We start from the raw sequence: 20,427 nt of genomic DNA, 5'->3' as shown, positions 1-20,427 counted from the left end.
GGTTAAAAAAACACCCTAAACAAGCTTGTGTCTCCCTAAGAAAAGAGGAAATAAGGGGGAAGGAGGGAGGGAAACCAGGACTGCAACAGTGAATACACTCGAACATCTACATTTACGGTAAGTGTACACAACTGTACTATGTTCTTCCTGTTTCACTGTTGCAGTCATCACCTGTAGGAGGATTCCCAAAGCTGAGGAGAGGGGTGGAAGGATTAGAGAGCTAGGCATGGGTAAGCAAGCCCTGCAGAACTGCAGAGGCAAACCCTGCCCTAGAAATATACAAAAAAAGTCGACCTACCATGGCAGAAGGAAAACTCTAATACAAGAAAAAGTGAGCACTTTCATGACCATCCAGATCATTTAATCAGACTTACATCACACACTATACTAGAATATATACCTTTCACTTAACCAGTTAAATTAAATATTCAAATAGTAAAAATGATGGAATTTCATGAATACACAAAAAAAATATTAAAACAATGTGTAAATGCAAGCATGAATAGCTGCAAAACCATTTAGGAAGGAAAATCAAGGTTTTAGTGCTCGCGCCTTTAAAAATGGTTTCAGAGAAACAGATTAATGTATGCCTGGGGGTTTGTCTGCATTAAGCTGCAGAATCCATTTTTGCTCAGCTTCCTCTGTTCTATTTCTAATGCCACCCCCTCTAATATTTTCCTCCAAAACTTCTAATATGAGGAATTTAAAAACATGGTGCATCCCTTCTGCTTCTACATGTTTAGCTAAAGCACTGCTGTCTTTTATTTACTATGTCCCTCGTGTTCTAAAATTAGTTATTTTAGCATTCTATTAGTTTTGCCTACATAGATAACTTTACAGTACTGGCAAAAACTAAAATAGACTATTTCTAGTGCCGCAGTCTGCATAAGAATCTATTCTAAATTTCCGCTGTGGATGTAGAAATGTACTACATGAGAAAATGCATTTGCAAGCTCTACAGTTTCTACACATATATGTCCCTATCCTATCTGATGTATTTAAGGATTTAGGTGCTTGGGTTTTATAGCATAACTGCCTTTTGAGCGATTTTTTGTTTGTAAATGAAAAATGAGGTCCAGAGTCAATGACTCCAAGTTCTTCTGTGGTGGTCAGTATTTTACAGTTTTTCTTAAAAATATCACAGAACTGACTCCTCACTCACATACGTAATAGGGAACCTAAGTTTCTCACCTGTGAGATCTGACTCAATTACCTCTTATAATCTGTTCTGAGAAATGGGGTCTACCTTTCCCTTGACATTCTTGGTGTACTTTAACAGTGGTATCTATTTCTGACTGACTGATATAACCTCTATCAAGGAATTCTCCTCTCAACACTTCCATGGACCTCTTCAATTCATCGTCTCTACTGTGTAGTCTCGAAACTGTCAAGAACTGCCCATTTCATAACATTTTTATGAATGTGCCTTGGATGCATGCTATTTTTTATGTAATAAGAATTCTTCCTGCTTGGGTTTTCTATATAAACTAATAGTCATCTTGCCCATTTCTGATTTTCTAACCAGGACATCAAGGAATTCTATCTGTTCACTAGAGTACTTACAAGTGAATCTTAAAAAAGATGTTGTATGAAGGTATTCTATAAATCTTTCTAACATCTCTATAGAATTTTCCCATAGAAAAAACACGTCATCCACAAAACGTGCATACCACAGGACATATTTACTAAATTAATTTCCTTGTAGTAGAAACATTTCGTCCCATTGGACTAAAGTTTGGCTGGCGTAGCTATTTGCACAAGCTGTGCCCATAGCCACACCCACCTTTTGCAAATAAAAATCTTCTTTAAAAGCAAAAATATTGTTGCCCAAAATTACTTCAAGCAGACTGCATAACAAATTCATTTTGTCATTAGAAAAAACATGTTTTGAACATAGTAAACACCTGATATTCTCTATTCCCCACTGGTTTGGAATCACTGTAAAGAGTGATGTAATACCAAGGGTTACAAGCAAGTATTTAACAAGGTTGTCTTACTATACAGTGTTTCAAAGAAGGATTTCGTTCAGTACTGTTTCACAATTTTCAAGTACTGGGTGGAGATTTTCCTCTACATAGATTGACATGGCTTCTGTTGCTCAACCTCTACTAGAGACTATAGGTCTCATAGGTGGGCATATTGCATCTTTATGCACCTTGGGAAGCCCATAAATAACTGAGATGGTGGGAGATTAAACATTAAAATATTTAAATAAATCCTCCGATATCAAATGTGTCAATAGATCGAACAAAACAGCAATCCTATCAATGACACACTTCACTATATTTACTGTAATGCACGTGCAAGTCTCACTGTGATTAGCTTCATCATTTGCTGGATGTAAAACTCCCTATCCAAGATGACAATTCCTCCCTCCTTTATCCGCTGGTCTGATTTCCACTGAATGTAATTCCTTCAATTCATATAGAGCATTGGATTCTTCTCTGTTTAAGTTATAAAAAACAGGTGTTCTATCTGAGTTAAATACTTCTCTTACCTGTTTTTCAGATATTGGCACATAAGCTACCATTGGGTGCAATTTAGGCATGAAACTGCTAAGCTTTTTACAGTCTCTGTCGGTGTTCCTTTGAACATAGTTTTTAAAGTTAAATTACGACCAAATAATAGTGTCCCTTAATATCTACTAGCATAGTTCTCTGGGCTGGGATAAATGACAGCCCTTTGTTTAATAACGATACATGTGCTTCAGTTAGTGTTAAAGAAGAAAGATTTATTATCAAACCTGTGTGTTCTTGCTGCGGGTCACCATTGTATTCAGTGTTGTTTGTGTTTGGTATCTGCCTGACTCAGCCCTTTTTCCTCTCTGCTCCTTGATTTGTTTTTTAATCGGTAGAACATTCATTAATGTAAAGGGTATCATTTGAGTTCCTGTTATTCCCTTCCAATTCATAGAAAAAGGGGTGTTATTAGATTGGGTGCCACTCTCATTTTTCTTACTGTTTCTAGTTGTTACATACTTCGGTTTTACTGCTAACGGCTGCTCAGCAGGCGTTGCCGGTAAACTCGTCTCCTCAATGTTGTTGTAACCACTCCCTCTTCTGTTATTTGACTTCTCATTGGCCATTGGATATTGTCACTCTCACTATGGGCTGGATTAGCAGGTTGGTCCGTTGCTGTAGTAAAAGGTTTAGGCCATGAAAATACGGCACCGGACTGAAAGTCATTCATATCTCTTTGAAGCTTTAAGTTTCGCATTCTGCAGCCTTTTATCATAGCTAGATATGCTTTCAAAGAGTATCTAGCTTGTCTCCAATATTACTTGAAAAAGTAATACACAAATCAGTCGGCATAGCCTTCAGTTCATTTATAAGTTCCTTTTTCTCCAGTATAAAATACTCTATAAGCAACTTCATATAATCATAGCTTAATTGTAAATTAAGCCGCTGCCATTTTTTCAGATGACCGGGGAAAAACATCCCCATATGCTGGCATAGTTCACACTCTTAAACCTCTGGGGACTATTTTGTACCTTAGACAGGCTTCTAAATGGAATAGCTGCCATTGGAGCCTTTTAAACTTAGTTTTCAAAGGCTCTAAAATTTGTCTTTCAAGAGCACTTGTGCCCCTTGATCTACATCGACAGTATATTCATCTGAAAAGACTGGTCTCTCAACCATTGGGTTTACCTCCATGCTTAGAATTCTGTTGAAATGTTCCATTCCAATTTGAGGGATACTATTCCCATTTGGATTGTAATAAAGTTCAATTTCATACCCTTCGGCCATGACCCAATCCCGATGTTCACAACACAACTCAGAGAAAAATGAATAAAAACTCAAGAAATGGGCTTCCCCCTCTGCCCCTGGGGCAAAGCTACAAGAAGTTGGTCTGTTTTCCTGAAGGGTTTAGTACGGTCCAGGTAGTATCTGAGCGGTCTGTGCACATCTAGTGAGTGCAACATTCTTTTCCCCTTGTTTTGAGGGTTAGAGAAGGAGGGAGGGCAGATGAATGGCCTGGTTAAGGGTCACATTAGATACCACCTTTGGCATAAAGGAGGGGTTAGTCCTAAGGGAGACCCTGTCTGCATGGAAAATGATGAAGGGCTCAAAGGCCATCAGTGCCTGAAGTTCTGAAATCCTCCTGGCTGAGGTGATTGCTTTCTGCAGTCTTCCAGTAAAGGTATTTCAGTTCTGCTGAAGCAGCAGGTTTGAAGGGTGACAAGGTTAGTTTTTCCAAAACATAATTCAGGTCCCAGGCTGGCGTGGGTGGCCGCCTGGGAGGTCCGATATTAGAAGCCTCTCTGAGGAATTGTTTAATCAAGGATGCGAGAACAGGGGCTGGTCTGTATCGAAATGAGCTGAAATGGCTTAGGCGTGATTTCAACAGAAAAGAAGAGGCCACTATTGAGTAACTACGCTTGATGGTCCAGGATAAGAAGGACAGAAGGCTGTGAGGAACGGACTCCAGCAGCAGAATCGTTTCTATTTTCCTGCATAAGATTTTCTGGTGCTGGGAATTCTGGCCTCTGTGATGATGTCTAGGACCTGTTTGCTTAGCAGGTGCCCCTTGCATGCCTTTAGAGAATTAGCCATGCTGATAGTTTTGAGAAAGTCTGAGTGCAGCATTCCCCCCGCTTGAGTCGAGGTCTGGTATCAGGGGAAGCTGCCTGAGAGGCTGTGATTTCAGTCTGCATAGCAAGGGATACCAATGCTGTCTGGGACAATCTGGAGTAATGAGGATGGCCTTTGGTCCCTCCCTCTATCTTGATCAGTACCTTGGGAATAAAAGGCAGAGGAGGGAATGCATATACAAAGAGCGAGTTCCAGGGGAAGGTGAAGGCATCCACCTTCCATGCTAGGTGGTGATACTCCCTGGTAGAGAATTTCTTTAGCTGGTGGTTGGGGTGCGAAGCAAAGAGATCCACCTCTAGATTTCCCCACTCGAGTGACTTGCCAAAAGATCTTTTTGTAGAGCTACCATTCATGGAGATCCAGTAAGTTTCTGCTTAAGTGGTCGGCCCTTGTCGATCCCTGGTAGGGATTGGGCTATTAGGTGTAATCCCATGGAGGAGGCAGTCAAGCCAGAGGTTCCATGGCTAGCCTGCACAGAGGGCAAGATTGGGTCCATCCCAGTTTGTTGATGTACCACATTACTGTGGTGGTGTCTTGTTTTGATAAGGAGAACCCCTGGCCTGAGATGGGGTTGGGAGGATGTCAGAGCCTTTTGTACTGCCATCATTTCCTTCTGGTTGATATGCAAGGGAAGGTGCTGGGCATCCCAAAGACCTTGGGTGCACCTGCCTACTAGGTGAGCACCCCAAGCAATGTCTGAGGCACCTGTGGTGATAGTCTGCCTGGTAGGACGGAGGATGAAGGGGAGACCCTTGTACTTGGCACAGGCCCCTGCCCACCAGAGAAACTCTGCCCTTATACAGGGGATCAGCAGGAGAGAGGTCTCTAGAGGCTGTGAGTGTTGACACCAAAGATTCTTTAGATACCACTGAAGCTTCCTCATGTGAATCCTGGCCAGAGGAATTAGAAGGATGCAAGATGCCATGTACCCCAAGGCTTGCAGGAACTTCCTCGCCGTGAGGTGACTTTTGGATGCCAGCTGGGTAAAGTAGAGAGGCAGGAAGCTCTGCTTTTCTGGGGATAGGAAGGCCATTTGGGATGCTGTGTCCAGCAGTGCCCCCAAGAAAATTATCCTCCTGGAGGGTGTTTTGCTATGATTTCTTCTCGATGGTGAACCCCAAGGAAGTTAGGAGAGTTTTGACAAAGCGGAGATCCTGGAGCAGCTTTTCTTTGCACTCTGCCTGAATGAGGCAGTCATCCAGATTAGGGTAAATCTGTATATTTCTCTGTCTGCAAAACGCTATGGCTGGGGCCAAACATTTGGTGAATACCCTGGGAGCAGTAGATAAGCCAAAGGGAAGCACAGAGAACTGAAAGCGTTGTGAACCTGCTCTGAAGCGCAGGAATTTCCTGCACGATTCCCTTGTGGAGATGTGGAGTTAGGCATCTTTTAGGGGTACTAGAAGAGTGTTATTACGGTCCAAATGCTCCTGTTACTAATAAAATAAATAAATGAGCCAAAAGAAGTACAGGAGCAAACCAAGGTTGGCAACAAAAATCAGCATAAATCAGCAGTCACTAAGGCTTATTCAAGAAGCAGAAATAAATGCTAGTTCAAACAATGACTGAATCCGTGCCAAAAGCAAACAAAATCCAAGCCGTTTTATTGGTAAGCGCTTTCACTCTATAAGGGCTTTTTCAAACCATAAGAAACAACCTGGTCTAGAGTCACTGACCAGGCATTTTTGTCAGCATAGTCAGCAGTTGCTGCAAGGTTAGCATTTTGAATTTGGGGACCACTAGGGAGGTGTTCAGAATGGAAAGATCCAGGATGGGGCACCAAGTGCCCTCCTTTCTGGAAACAAGGAATAGCCTGGAATAAAAGCCTTTGCCCATTTGATCTGCGTGAACAGTTTCTACTGCCCCCTAAGATATGAGAGTTTGTACTTGTTTTAATGCCTCTGCCCACTGCTTTGGAAGCAAGTCTGGGTACCCTCTGGGAATTGGGAGTTCATTGAAAGTGAATTTGTATCCCTGAAAAATTATCTTTTAAGACCCATTTGTCCTTTGTTACAGACAGCCAATTTTCTTTGCAGAGAGACAACAGCCTTCCTCCTAGCTTTTGGTCAGTGAAAGGAGGGCAGAGGGGGGAGTTGGAGTCGTTGAGAGTTTTTGGCATAGAGGGATGGCTTAGAACTAAGTGGTCCAACCGTTTGGTTCTCTACTGTCCCTGGCATAGGGACCTGGGTGGCCTGTCCCTGCAGGGCTTACCTTGCCCCCATCTGCTAGGTGCAGGAAAAGACCAGTGCTTAGAGGGAACATTCCTGCTGAATCTAGGAGGTTAAACCTGAAAGAAATATTTTACTGTATGCATAGATTTTGATTGGTTTTCCCATCTTTTTAAGCAACTCTTCTGCTTTTTCTCCAAATAAGCAGTCTTTATCCAAGGGTGCATCAATTTAAACTGGACATGATCAGGGAGAGGTTGTTTCTTCAACCATGCACGTCTCTTAATGACAGATTCAGACACTGCTGCCCTGCTAGAGGCTTCTAGTGCATCATATCCACAGTGTAAAGAATGCTTTGCCGCTTGACAAGTAGAGTGCAGTAAATCAGCTTACTCCTTAAAACTAGCACAGTCAGGAAAGGTAGAAATATTTTGCTTTAATAGTTCCAAAGTGTGTTGTTAATATTTTAACATATGGAACTGACAGTTGAGTGCTCTGATAGCTAAGGTTGCAAAGCTGTAAACGTTTTTTACCCCATCTGTCCAGAGCTCTGGCATCCTTGTCAGAGGGAGTAGGATTCTTTGCAGAACTAGCCCTAGCTCCTTTAGGTCCCTGTGTAATGACCTCTGGGTCTGCAGCAGGATTTTTGTACAGCTATTTGTGAGAATCCAGTACTCCGCAATACCGGTCAGCTTTAGTGGGAGTAAGTGGGAGGGTGTCAGGGGCTACGCTGGATTCATGGAAAACATCATCCACCACTTCTATGGCAGGGGGGATGGCCAAAGGTCTGTGCTGAGGCAGGTCTAGAAGTCTCACCCTTTTCTTATACTGAGGGAAGTCCTGAGATTCCCAGTGGAAATGCTCGCTGAGAGTGTGAAGGGTTTCCCCAAAGGAAAGGTCTTCTCATGGGGAGGCAGAAGGAATGGATTCCCCTGCATCTGAAATCCTCATAAGCAGTAAGAGGTTGTTCCTCTTCAAAATCCGAAAAATCAGATTCCTCAGAATTCTGCTCTGTCATTAGTTCAGGAAAAGTGTGTCTTTTCCTTTAGAAGTTGTGGCCCGACTGCCCCTGATAAGGGAGATAAGATCCTCCTCCATCTTAAGCATTTGGGCTTGGGGTAGTGGAGCAGGAGCAAGATGGTGGCTAGAGGTAGACTTTCTAGGAGTGGCCTGGCTTCTAGGCCTAAGGGTATCCATCGGCTTGAGAGAAACGGTGGTCGGGTGAGAAGACATTGTTTTTTGTCTAATCGGTAGCATGACAGGCCTCCTCGGAAACCGGTGCTTGTGTCGCGGCTCTAGACACAACCGAGGCAGAGATCACCAAAGGTTTGGAAGACTAAGGATTTCTGTGGCATACCAGACTCAGAAAGGGTTTCGGTAGGTGGGATAATTATCCAGATCCTCAAGGCCACAGTTATCTTTGCATGTCTGAAGCTACTACAACCATTTGTGAATTTCTTTTTTGGGGTCTTTCATTCCTCTATGGTTTATTTGGCAGACTCCCTCTATTGTCTTCCCTTCTGTGGTGAAAGTAAAGTTATGACCTTTCCAGAGTTCCCCTACAACAGACAGATGTGAGTATCACATACAAAGCAACTAAAGCTACTAAGATGAAAAATCAAACTATTAAAAAAAAAAGAAGAAAAACAAAAGTTACGGTGATTCAGATCTACCACAACTGATGGAAGTCAGATGAGAGTTCAGTTGAATAGCAAAACAAGAATACATGGAGATCTTCTGGCTGATGATCAGACCCCTGGTGATGGGGGTAATCTGAAGCCCCCCCCCCCCCAATGCATGAGGGCATGCCATCATCACCAGCCTGAAATGACGTCTTCTATTTTCCACATCCTCTAAAGTCTGGTACAAAATCTTACTAATATACAGAAGCAAAACTCTCACAAAGATGTTATTTTTTCTCACAGAAAAAAAAAGTAAGGATATTCTCTAATTTTAAATTTATGGCAAAACTGGAGAATTTTAACAAATGCAGAGATCCACACATCTTGAGATGCTGTTGCCTTACTGGCTTTGATATTAATAAGCTCACGCAAGAATTTAAGTAAAAGTTTATTGCTGAACCCCCTAAGCACATTCTCATGAATATTTTACAAAAAAAAAAAATCTGAAAGCAGAGATGGATGTCTAGGCAGGGTCACATCAAGATCAGAATGGACATATAAAACTAGAGCGCTTCCAAAATATTTATTGTGCTTAAAACAAAAATGATCCATCAGATTCTGTTCAAGGTAAAAAGTTATCAAAATCTATAATCACCAATACTACAGAGATTTAGTATTTCTGGATAAAAAATGAAACTTCTACTATTTTAGGATTCTTAGCTTTAAAATTTAAGATATCTCTTAATTTACTTTTGAAGCTAACAGCAGGGCGTTCCCAGGACACTTACCATTTTGGCAATGCAGCACTTACAAAGGGAGTTTTGCAAGTATTCATCTTCACTTTCTGAAGCAATTATAAAATCATAAGCCATCTTGCAGGTAGTGCACCTTACACTGAAAATGAACTGGCAGGATGTAGTGAAACCACAATACTACTCCACTAAAGAGTTTTTTTCATGAGCCAGAATGTCTTTGAAGTTATGTATGTCATATCTAGTACCCATCATTACATAAATTTTGCAGGGGTCGTCATATACGCAAAAATTTAGTTGACAACAGAAATTAAAATAAAACCTACTATGACCATTTTTTCTCAAAACTACTTTCAACTTTTAACACACACAACTGCAAATTTAGTGTAAAATAAGAGATACGACAGGTCTAGACAATTTGAGACAGCTGTTTAGTTTACAGTATTGCAAACATAAAAAAATGAACTGCAACAATCAGCAACTGACAGGATAAACTTTAGGGCTTTAACACAAAATCATGCAACATACCTCATGTTCTTCCAGATCTGGATAGAAGATACGTTCACAGATCAACTGAGCTACTCTGTCTCCCTTCTTAACTACAAATGAACACACACAATTATGTTCCGAATCAGACAAATATTTCTACACAATTAAGCAATCTACCCAAAACCTCATTAAGATAGACTAAGTATATGTTGACTGATTGTAACAGTATAAAATTCAAAGCACAGAATATAAACAGAGCACATCAAGCTTTAACAGTGGCTGAAATCCACAACTCCAAAATTCTCGGAGGACTTTTAAAGGCACTGAAGTGTGGCTTTATCCCGAAGTACCAAAGCTACACAAATAGAGATTCCATCCCACACCTACAGAAAGGGCGATAAAAGCAGTGAACTGTGAGGTATTTTATCCTCCTCAAAGACTATATTGATTTTTACATCAAAAAGGGAGCTTCTCCAACACCTGCTGAATAGCAGTACATTCAAGGCTACCCAGTATGAAACAATCATTTTCATCCAAGCAGTTGTTTCCAAACAAAACATATCCCAAATGACTTTTTCCTCCCTCTTCAAGCTAAACCAGGACCCTCTGTTGCAATGACAAACGGGAACTACATATCCTAAGTAAAAGGCCTTCAAACAGGCTTTAGCAATGCAATGCCAAGCCACAGGCACCTGCAACAATGTCAGTCTTGTCCTTTGTGAAGCATACCAGCCAACAGTGCCCAAGCCTTCAACTCAAACAAGTCAGCTAACAATATACACAGAAACAAAGATAAAAGGCATGGAAACATCACGTCACCTCAGAAAAAGGAGCCTTTGAGCTAAGGAGCAAATTAACTTGTTCCACTGCTAAAAAATGAAGTCTAAGGACCTTCCAAAAACTTAGATTACAAAGCATAAGGAACCTGGAAATACCAGAATCCTCATGAAGTTGAAATAAGCCCCCCCCAACAGTCTGCTAAATATCAAATAAAGAAATGCCAAACTATCCAGGAGCACTTTCTGGCTAAGGGATTTGTACACAAGAAAACATTAGAAGCTACAGTCTAGCCAAAATAAAGGTTGAAAAAGCAGAGTCCACAGCTACTAAAGAAAGCACAATTCCTGGAGTCATTGTCCAGGCAACAAAGCCTGGTAACAGTGTGACAGTATGAACAAATGGCTATGGTATACATGTCTACAATAGTGACTTTCAGAAGTAAGCAGTAGGAGAAGCCATATGCCCCCTGGTAGTCTGGCACTTCGATAATATTTTCAATTGATCTTTTTTGGTTAATTAAACTGAATAACTACATTGGACCTTTTTCAGCTATAACACAGACCACAGGGGCAAAGATAAATGCCATGTGTATACCATAATCATAAGCCCCAAGATCTCGGAGTACTGAATTATGGCAACTATTGAAATCTCAAAGCCCATAGGCAATACCTGTACTCTTACAGGTCAAAGACACTGCAAAGATGACTATCGTCAGAAACAAAAATGGATTCAAGCCTGGACTCTTCTCAGTCAGACTCAAAGCCCTGATGTAATGGGACCTCTCTGCAGGCAGGAATAATCACTGTAAGATTGCCTTCACTGATAAGGAAGCAGGCATTCTTGTGAAGGAGGTTAAAAAGGACTTTTCTTAGGTTTATGAAACCAGGGACTGCAGATTAAGTAGTGTCAACTCCAAGGACCCCACAACAGAGCTCCTCAACATAACCAAACGGAAGACAAAGTAAAACACAAGTTCCTTCTCTTGCAAGGGTCCCAGCTAACACTAGGATGCAGAAAACAAAGGAGAACAAACACACAGCCTCTAAAGCCCCTCTAGAAAGTAAAATCTAGGTGGGCTATTTCTGAAATTGGCAGCTTAATCACTTATCAGAACTCACTGAGGGAGGACACAAATCTGACACATACCAATCTTAGCCACAAGATCACTCCTCTGGTTCTTTGCGACGACCATCAAAGCTAAAGCAAAAAAACAGATTTAAGACATGTTCATCTTGAACCACATTAATGAGTGATAATGCTCAGAGAACCCTCCACTAAATAACAGCTCTAAACATTCAAGGCTAGACCACTACAGTCACTCTCTTGGATGGCTTAGCTGGCCCCATTCTTGACTGTAAAAAGGAGTAGAGATAGAGAGGGTCAGCCAGCAACTGTGATGCTTCAGAGCCAACCTTAGTCTAAGGAAGAAGATTGCTTCCTGAGGTGCTGACTAGGCCTACAGGACATGGTCAATGGAAAGGGAGGCTCCTAACTGCTGTCCACCAGGTCCAACAAATGATGACCAAGTAAACCTCCTGATCAGCTTTCCCTCAAGTCCAGACTATACACAACACAAGGACTAAGTTTTTTTTTTTGACAGCATAAAATACTAGAAGAAATGAAACCTGTACAGGTAGGACAAGCTGAGGGATCAAAAGTCCCAAGCTAGGGACAGCACTCCCTTTCCTAACTTAAATTCTTTACATTCTTGTCAGACTGGCAAAAAAATTGTGAGCTCAATGGTGCCTGCTGGACCAAAGCGATCATACAGAGATCTGCTTCTAGGATGCCTGGTCAGAATCTCACAAAAAAAATACATAACATAAAAAAATAAAAATTCAATTGAGACCTTTTAGAGGAGATTACTTTTTTTATAGCTTCTCCAGGCTACACAAAAGGACATCTTTGAGAATACCTTCCACACTGAGAAATAGTCATTTAGGTAGGTCTTCTTGAAATGAAGAAATACAGGCCAGTCCACAGTCAACTTCAAAAGCATAGTTTCTCCACAGCAGAAGCCATTCTGTAGAGAAATGGAGCGGAGCCTCAAGAGTCAAAGTTCTTCAGGTCCTCGATTTTGTAACAGACAGCAAGGGTAAACCCTTGCTCTCAAGCTCTCAGATTTACTTATTTATTTACTGATTGACATTTGTTGACCAGGAAAGTCCACTGGGTCAGAAAAGTACAGTTGTGTACATTTACCATAAATGTAGATGTTAGAGTGTATTCACTGTTGCAGTCATCACATTTGGGTTATCTGCTTGCAGTAGCCCTCAGTCGGCCTGATTATCAAAGTCTTGGGTCCTGCGTCGGTTGCTGTCTCATCTTCCGTGACGTCACGTAGTCAGGGGTATAAAGCATGCAGCCGACACCATTACATCAGTTTTTCTTGACCCAGATGTCAGGTGCCCCCCTTAATGGGAAGCAATTAAATATATATTACACACACACACACACACACACACACACACACACACACACACACACACACACACACACACACACACACACACAAGGTTATACCTCCAACAAAAAAAGCAAATACACCAAAAAGCTTTTAAGTATAGTACAGGAGAATAGAGGTATAGCCAAAAGATGTCAGGGGGTTGGAGGGAGGGTAACCAGGACTGTAACAGTGAATACACTAACATCTACAGTGAATACACTAACATCTACATTTATGTAAGTGTACACAACTGTACTATGATCTTCGTGTTTCACTATTGCAGTCATCACATTTGGGTAGATTCCCAAAGCTAAGGATGGGAGAAGGAATTTAGATAGCATTAGGACCAGCTATAAGGCCCTGCAAGACTGCAGTGGTAAAGGCAGCTCTGGATTTAGAGAAAATTGGCAAATGGTAATGCTTGGTGAATGTATGTACAGAACTCCAGGTAGCAGCTTCTAGGATTGTCTCTGGTAGGGACACCTCTGAGAAAGGCTGTAGAGGTAGATGCAGCCCTGGTTGAATGGGGTCTAATCCCCTGTGGGATAGGATTTCCGTGGTGCTTATAGCAGAAATGAATGCAATAGATATCCATTTAGAAATGGTTTGCTTTGAAATAGCCTTCCCCTCTGCCCCTGCAGCAAATGCCACCAGCAGTTCAGATTTCCTTTGAGGTTTAGTCAATCCAAGTAAAATCTAAGTTGTCTGTGCACATTTAAGGAGTGCAGTATCAGTTTCCCCTTTGTTCTGTGGATTAGGAAGGAAGGTTGGCAAATGAATGGACTGATTAAGAGCCACACTGGATACCACCTTGGGCATGAAAGAGGGACTGGTCCTGAGGGACACCCTGTCCGCATGAAAGATGATGAAAGGCTCCACTGCCATAAGGGCCTGCAATTCAGATACCCTTCTTGCTGAAGTGATTGCTAAAAGGAAAGCTGTTTTCCAAGAAAGGAATTTTAACTCTGCAATTGCAGCTGGCTCAAAGAGGAAGAGTTGAGTTTTTCCAATACAAAATTAAGGTCCCAGGCTGGAGTTGGGGCTCTCTTGGGTGGTCTTAAGTTTTTGGCCCCTCTGAGGAACTGCTTGAGCAGGGGGTGACAAAAGAGGGTTGGTTCTGTGTTGTAATGAGCTGAAATGGCTGAGGCTTGAATTTTGATGGAGGAAAAGGAAAGACCCTTGTGAAGCATCTCAGTTAAGTAATGAAGAATCTGAGGTAAATTGGGCGCTGCTGTGGCCATCCCTTGAGTTTGGTTCCAGGCACAGAATCTTTTCCATTTTTCAGCAGAAGATTTTCTAGTACCAGGCCTCCTTGCCTCTAAAATGATGTCCAACAGTTGTTTACTGAGGGATGGGTAATGGAGAGATTAGGTAATTAGCCAGGCTGCCAGGTTCAGGGTTTGAAGCTGGATGTGCAGAATCTGGCTTTCCTGCTGAGACAGCAGGGTAGGGGTCTGAGGTAGATGCCATGGGGCCAGCTGTGACACTGCGCAAGAGGGGGTTTACCAGTGTTGGCGTGGCCAGTTTGGTGCAATCAGTATCATCCTTGGTTTGTCCTGTTTGATCTCTAGTAGTACTTTGGAGAGGAGAGGCAAATGAGGAAAGGCATAAACTGACATTTTTCCAGCTGAAGGACACATCATCCACTTTCCAAGCTTGTTTGTGGAGAGTCCTTGTGCAGAATTTGTCCAATTGGTAGTTCTGGGGGGAGGCAAAGCGGTCTATATCTATCTGGGATCCCCCATTTGATGATCAACATGTTGAAAATCTTTGGTTCCAGTTCCCACTCGTGTAGGTCCATGAGATTTCTGCTTAGTCCGTCTGCCAGTGCATTTAGTCTTCCTGGCAGGAATTGAGCCTGTAGATGAACTTGGCAGCTCAAGGCTGTGTTCCAGAGCCATGGCTAGTCTGCAGAGGGGGTAAGAATGGGTACCCCCCTGCTTCTTTATGTACCACACAACAGTGGTGTTGTCCGTCTTTACCATTAATTGTCCTGGAAGAATGTGGCCTTGAAGGCTGTCAGAGCATTCTGTACAGCTAACATTTCTTTCGGACCGATATGCAGGTGGATTTGATTTGGGTTCCATTTGCCCTGAATGCACTTCCTTGCCAGGTGAGCCCCCCCATGAATAGTCTGATGCATCTGTTAGGGCTTGGGGCAGCAGGGGTAGAGTGAAATCTAACCGTAGGCAAGGTACGATAGGAAATCATTGCTTCTAGATCCTGAGAATGTTGACACCATAGGCTTTTTTAGATACCATTGTAGTTTCCTCATATGCAGTCTTGCTTATGGAATTAGTAGAATGAAGGAGGCCATGAACCCCAAGGCTTGCAGCATTTGCCTTGCAGATAGAAGGGTTTTTATGGCCACTAGTGTGAAGTAAGTTGTCAAATGAATTTGTTTCTCTGACGTGAGGAAAGCCATCTGGGAAGTTGTGTTCAAGCTTGCTCCCAGGAATATAATTTGTTGACAGGGTACCAGATGTGATTTATTTTCGTTTATGGTGTACCCCAGACAAGTTAACACCTTTTGTACAAATGCCAGATGATTCAGACGTCTGTCCTGGCTTTCTGCCTGAATTAGACAAATCGTCCAGGTATGGGTATATTTGAATATTTCTTTGCTTGCAAAATGCAATGACTAGAGCTAGGCACTTTGTGAATACCCTGGGCGCAGTAGACAAGCCAAAGGGCAGTGCACAGAACTGATAGTGCATGCAGCCTGCTTTGAAGCGTAGGTATTTTCTGCAAGATTCCCTGATTGGGATGTGCAGGTAGGCTTCCTTTAAATCCAGTGTTGCCAACCAGGCATCTTTGCCTAACATGGGAAGCAACTGATGAAGAGTCAGCATCCTGAATTTTGGAATCACCAAAAAGGTGTTTAGGATAGACCGGTCCAGGATAGGACGCCATGAGTTGTCTTTTCTGGGTACCAAGAAAAGTCTTGAGTAGAAACCTTATAAATACGAAGAACAAACAAACTAGTAAAAACAAACAAATTGAGGCAAGCCAGGTAACACACGGCAGGTAGACAAATAAAATCCAAGTTTAATGGTCAAGCGCTTTTCGTTTGACAGTGTTCAAACTTCATCAGACCCATTTTTGAGGGCCAATGCCTACTAAATCTAGGAGGCTGCACTTGTAAGAAATCTAACAGTTTGCATAGATTTAGCTTTTTCCTCAATCTTTTTAAGAACGTTGTCTGCTTTGTCACCAAACAGGCGGTCCTGATATAAGGGAGCAGCTAGCAATTTAGTTTGAACATGATCTGGCACAGATTGCACCTTAAGCCAAGCATGCCTTTTAAGTACAGACCCGGTAAAAGCAGCCCCGCAAGATGCCTCTAGTGAATCAAAACCATATTGCAAAGTATGTTTTCCAACTTGTTCAGAAGAATTCATTAAATCCTGTAAATCCTTATATTCAGCACAATCAGGAATCATCATTTTCTGTTTAAGCAATCCAGTAATATGCTGCTGATACTTTAACATATGAAACTGGCAATTTAAGGCCCTGATGGCCAAGGCTGCACAGGTGTATACCTTCTTACCCCACCTATCCAGGGCCCTGGAATCTCTATCAGAGGGGGTAGGATTTTTGGCAGTAGTAGCCTTAATGCCCTTGGGACCCTATAAAATGGTCACAGGATCCGCAGCAGGATTTTTTAAAAGGAACTTGTGAGAATCAGGAACCTTGTAATATACATCAGGTTTTCTGGGAGCAGGAGGTAAAGAGTCAGGGGCCAAGCTAGATTCCAAAAAGGCATAGTCAACAATGTCCAGCACAGGAGGGATAGCCAAGGCCTGTGTTGGGGCAGGAGCAAGAAATCTCGAAGCCTCTTTTTTGAATCAAAGTAATCCTGGCTTTCCCAGTGGAAATCCTCCCCAAGAGTATGCAAGGTTTCACCAAAAGAAAAATCCTCCTGGGGAGAAGCAGAGGGAATAGAACCCTCTGCATCAGAATCCTCATAGGTAGAGAAGGGTAAATCCTGGTCATCAGGAGACAAAATTTCAAAATCCTGGTCAAAAGTATCAAAAATTCAGTCCTAGGTCTCAAAGGGGGGAGATTGGCTTCCCCTGATTAAAGTAATAAGGTCTTCAACCATTCTTATTTGTTTTTTAGGCATAGAGGCCTGACCATGCGGTTTGGGCGGTTTCCTAGGCATGGTTCGAGTTTTAAGCCTAGAAGAAGAAGATGGCAGCGGTTTAATATGCAAGTCTGTAGGCCTGAATACACCCTCAGAAGCCGCTGCCTGTACAGTGGCTCCGGACCCATCCAAGGTAGAGACATCTGCAGGTTCCACAGTTGAAGCATCTCGCAGCATTACTGGACTCCGAATGGGTCTCAGTAGAGGCCTGCAAATCTGAAGTAGCTGGTATCAGGGGCTGCGAAAGCACCTCACTGAGTACCGGTGAACTGGCAACTAGCTTAAGAGAAGAGTCATCGGCCGCTTTGGACCTAGACGGCCTCGTCTTTATCTTTGCGTTTTTTCAGAATGTCGGTAGTTGGGTGGCTTACCGAAGACATATCTGGATAATTGAACTGAGTACCAAAATATTTAGAAGCGAAAATGTACAGATGAATAGTTCATGGTTTAAATAAGGCACAAATCCGACAGCAAGGTACGGCCTGGTCAGGGCCTAGGCAAGGAATACAGTACAAATGAAAATCTTTGAGGTATTTGCTTTCCACAAGAAATACAATTACTGACTTACTGACATTGGTTTAGAGCAAGAAAAAGTTTCCCCAATGGGGTACTTGGCTTTAGTTGACTTTGGTTTTGAAACTCGAAAATGAAAATTTCAGGAATCTGCTAACCGGCACTTGCAAACTGCTTCTGCTTCGGGCACCACACGACAAGAAAGACCGGGGTAATGGCATTGGCTGCATGCTTTATACCCCTGACTACCTGACGTCACTGAAGATGAGACTGCAACCGACGCAGGACCCAAGACTGATAATCTGGCTGACTGAGGGCTACGGCAAGCAGATAACCCAAATGTGATGACTGCAACAGTGAAACACGAAGAACATCCCATTTTCAGTGGAGGCCCAGGGAGAAAAGCTCCACAATTAATACAGAGAAAAATTCAAACAAACTGATAAACGTAATCTAAAAGGTTTACAAGAGAGAGTTCTACAACATAGATAAAAGATTTGGCAATTGAGTACAGATACAATCACACACAAGGATACACTGTACGGTACAAGAGTACATTAAATTTAGGCACTGCATAATACAAGGCAGTACTTAGAGCCAATAATGGAATTTTTGGCTATACCATAATCACAGAGTGCAGATAGGAAAAAATGCACAACTGTGAGGAATACTCAGGAGGTATTCATTTGATCTGTGATGTAGATTAGGATTGATTAGGGATGGTTTTATGGTGGCCTGATTGTTTTACAGTTGCAAGACAGGTTATTTAAGAAATATGTTTTTAATGCTGATTTAAATGTCTTTATACAGTCAGTTTGAGTTATGTGAGAGGGTAATTGCAAGACAGGTTATTTAAGAAATGCGTTTTTAATGCTGATTTAAATGTCTTTATACAGTCAGTTTGAGTTGTGAGAGGGTAAGGAGTTCCATCCACTGTTTAGCAATGCTATGGGAGAACAAACACTGTCCAGCTCTTTTGTTGGGTTTGGTTACACTTAAAAGCAATTTATTGGAGGATCTAAGTGTACATGTAGGAATACAAGTTTGTAGTATCGAGCAGAGTGCTAGGCAGGTATTTAGTTTATGAATTAGTTTATGGGCTAGAATTAATTGGGTATAACTGAGGTAGTTGGGGAATTCGAGCCAGTTCAGTTCAGAGATTGCTTGGCAGTGGTGGGAGCGGTTAGGCTTTCCTGAGGCAAATTTAGCTATTTTATAATAGCAAGATTTAAGTTTATTGTTGAGGGATAAGTGAAGGTTAGTAAAGATGGCATTACCATATAGAAGAGAAGGGAGTAAGGTACTTACCAATTTTGTTTTGGTGCGATTGTCTAGGTAGAGTTTGTGATAAAGTTTACCTAATTTAAACTGTTTTCTTTACTGCATTAAGAATGTGTGGCTCAAAAGGCGAGTTTGTAGTCTATTGTAATACAGTACAGTTGTGTACACTTACTATAAATGTAGATATTAGAGTGTATTCACTGTTGCAGTCATAACATTTGGGTAATCTGCTGGCAGGTTGCCCTCAGGTCGGCCTGAATTCCAAAGTCTTGGGTCCTGCGTCGGTTGCCATCTCCTCTTCCATGACATCAGGTAGGGTATATATATATGCATATATATATATTTTCTTGCCCCTATATATATATATACACACACACACACACACACACACACACACACACACACATATATACATACACACACCAATATAAACTTTACCTTCATCTACAAGCAAATACACCACATAGATTGTAGAAGATAGAGAAGGAAAGATAAACTCCAGAATGACAGGGGATGGCGGGAGGGTAACCTGGACTGCAACAGTGAATACACTAACATCTACATTTATGGTAAGTGTACACAACTGTACTATGTTCTTAGTGTTTCACTGTTGCAGTCATTACATTTGGGTAGAATCCCAAAGCTATGGTAGGGAGGCTGGAGCTAAACAGCATTAGGTGCGGCTATAAGGCCCTGCAGAACTGCAGTGGCAAAGCCTGCCCTGGACTTATAGAGAGGCAAATGATATGAACAGAACTCTAAGTAGCAGCCTCTAGAATGTCTTTGGTTGGTACTCCTCTGAGAAAGGCTTCTGAAGTAGCTGCAGCTCTGATGGAATGAGACCAAATGCCCTTGGGCACAGGTTTACCATGGTGTAAGTAGCAGAAACGGATGCAGTGGCTTATCTACTTTGAAATTGTCTGCTTTGAAATAGCCTTTCCTTCTGATCCTGCAGCATATGTCACTAGTAATTGCTCAGTTTTTCTTAGAGCTTTAGTCCTGCTCAAGTAGAATCTTGGCAGTCTGTGTACGTCCAAGGAATGCAGAATTCTCTCCCCCTTGTTCTGCGGATTTGGATAAAAGGTTGGCAGATGAATTGTTTGGTTAAGAACCACACTGGAAATCACCTTGGGCATAAAAGCAGGATTTGTCCTCAGATACCCTGTCTAGGTAAAATATAATAAAAGGCTCTACAGCCATGGGGGCCTGTAGCTCTGAAACTCTTCTTGCCGAGTTAATTGCTAGTAGCAGAGCCGTTTTCCATAAGAACTTTATATCAGCGGTAGCAGCTGGTTCAAATGGAGGCAGGGTGAGCTTTAACACATAATTGAGGTCCCATGCATGTAATGGTGATCTTCTAGGAGGCCTTAAATTTTTGGCTCCGCTAAGATACTGCTTTAGTAAGGGATGAGAAAAGATTCGTGGCTCTGTATTGTAATGAGCCGAAATGGCAGAGGCATGGATTTTAATTGATGAGAAAGATAGGCCTTTGTCAAGCATCTCAGTTAAGTATTGTAATATCTGAGGAATATTTGGTTCTGCTGCATCAGTTTCTTGTGCTCGATTCCAAGCACAGAATCTCTTCCATTTGTCAACATAAGATTTCCTAGTACTAGGCCTTCTGGCTTCCAAAATGA

General features: G+C 42.0%; 1 protein-coding gene across 2 annotated transcripts in view; it reads right to left on the bottom strand.

Moving 5' to 3' along the window:
- Positions 1 to 20,427, bottom strand: part of DUT (deoxyuridine triphosphatase) — a 409,598-nt gene that overhangs the window by 54,490 nt on the left and 334,681 nt on the right. For both annotated transcript variants that reach the window (XM_044077623.1, XM_044077624.1), the window contains one exon: positions 9,663 to 9,733. In XM_044077623.1, coding sequence (XP_043933558.1) covers positions 9,663 to 9,733 — 71 coding nt within the window. The remainder of the gene's footprint in view (positions 1 to 9,662; positions 9,734 to 20,427) is intronic.

This window comes from Protopterus annectens, chromosome 7.part0 (genome assembly GCF_019279795.1).
Source record: "Protopterus annectens isolate FY-2018-M chromosome 7.part0, PAN1.0, whole genome shotgun sequence".
NCBI lineage: Eukaryota > Metazoa > Chordata > Ceratodontiformes > Protopteridae > Protopterus > Protopterus annectens.
Note: the sequence above shows the minus strand (reverse complement) of the source record. Positions and strands in the feature narration are given on the sequence as shown.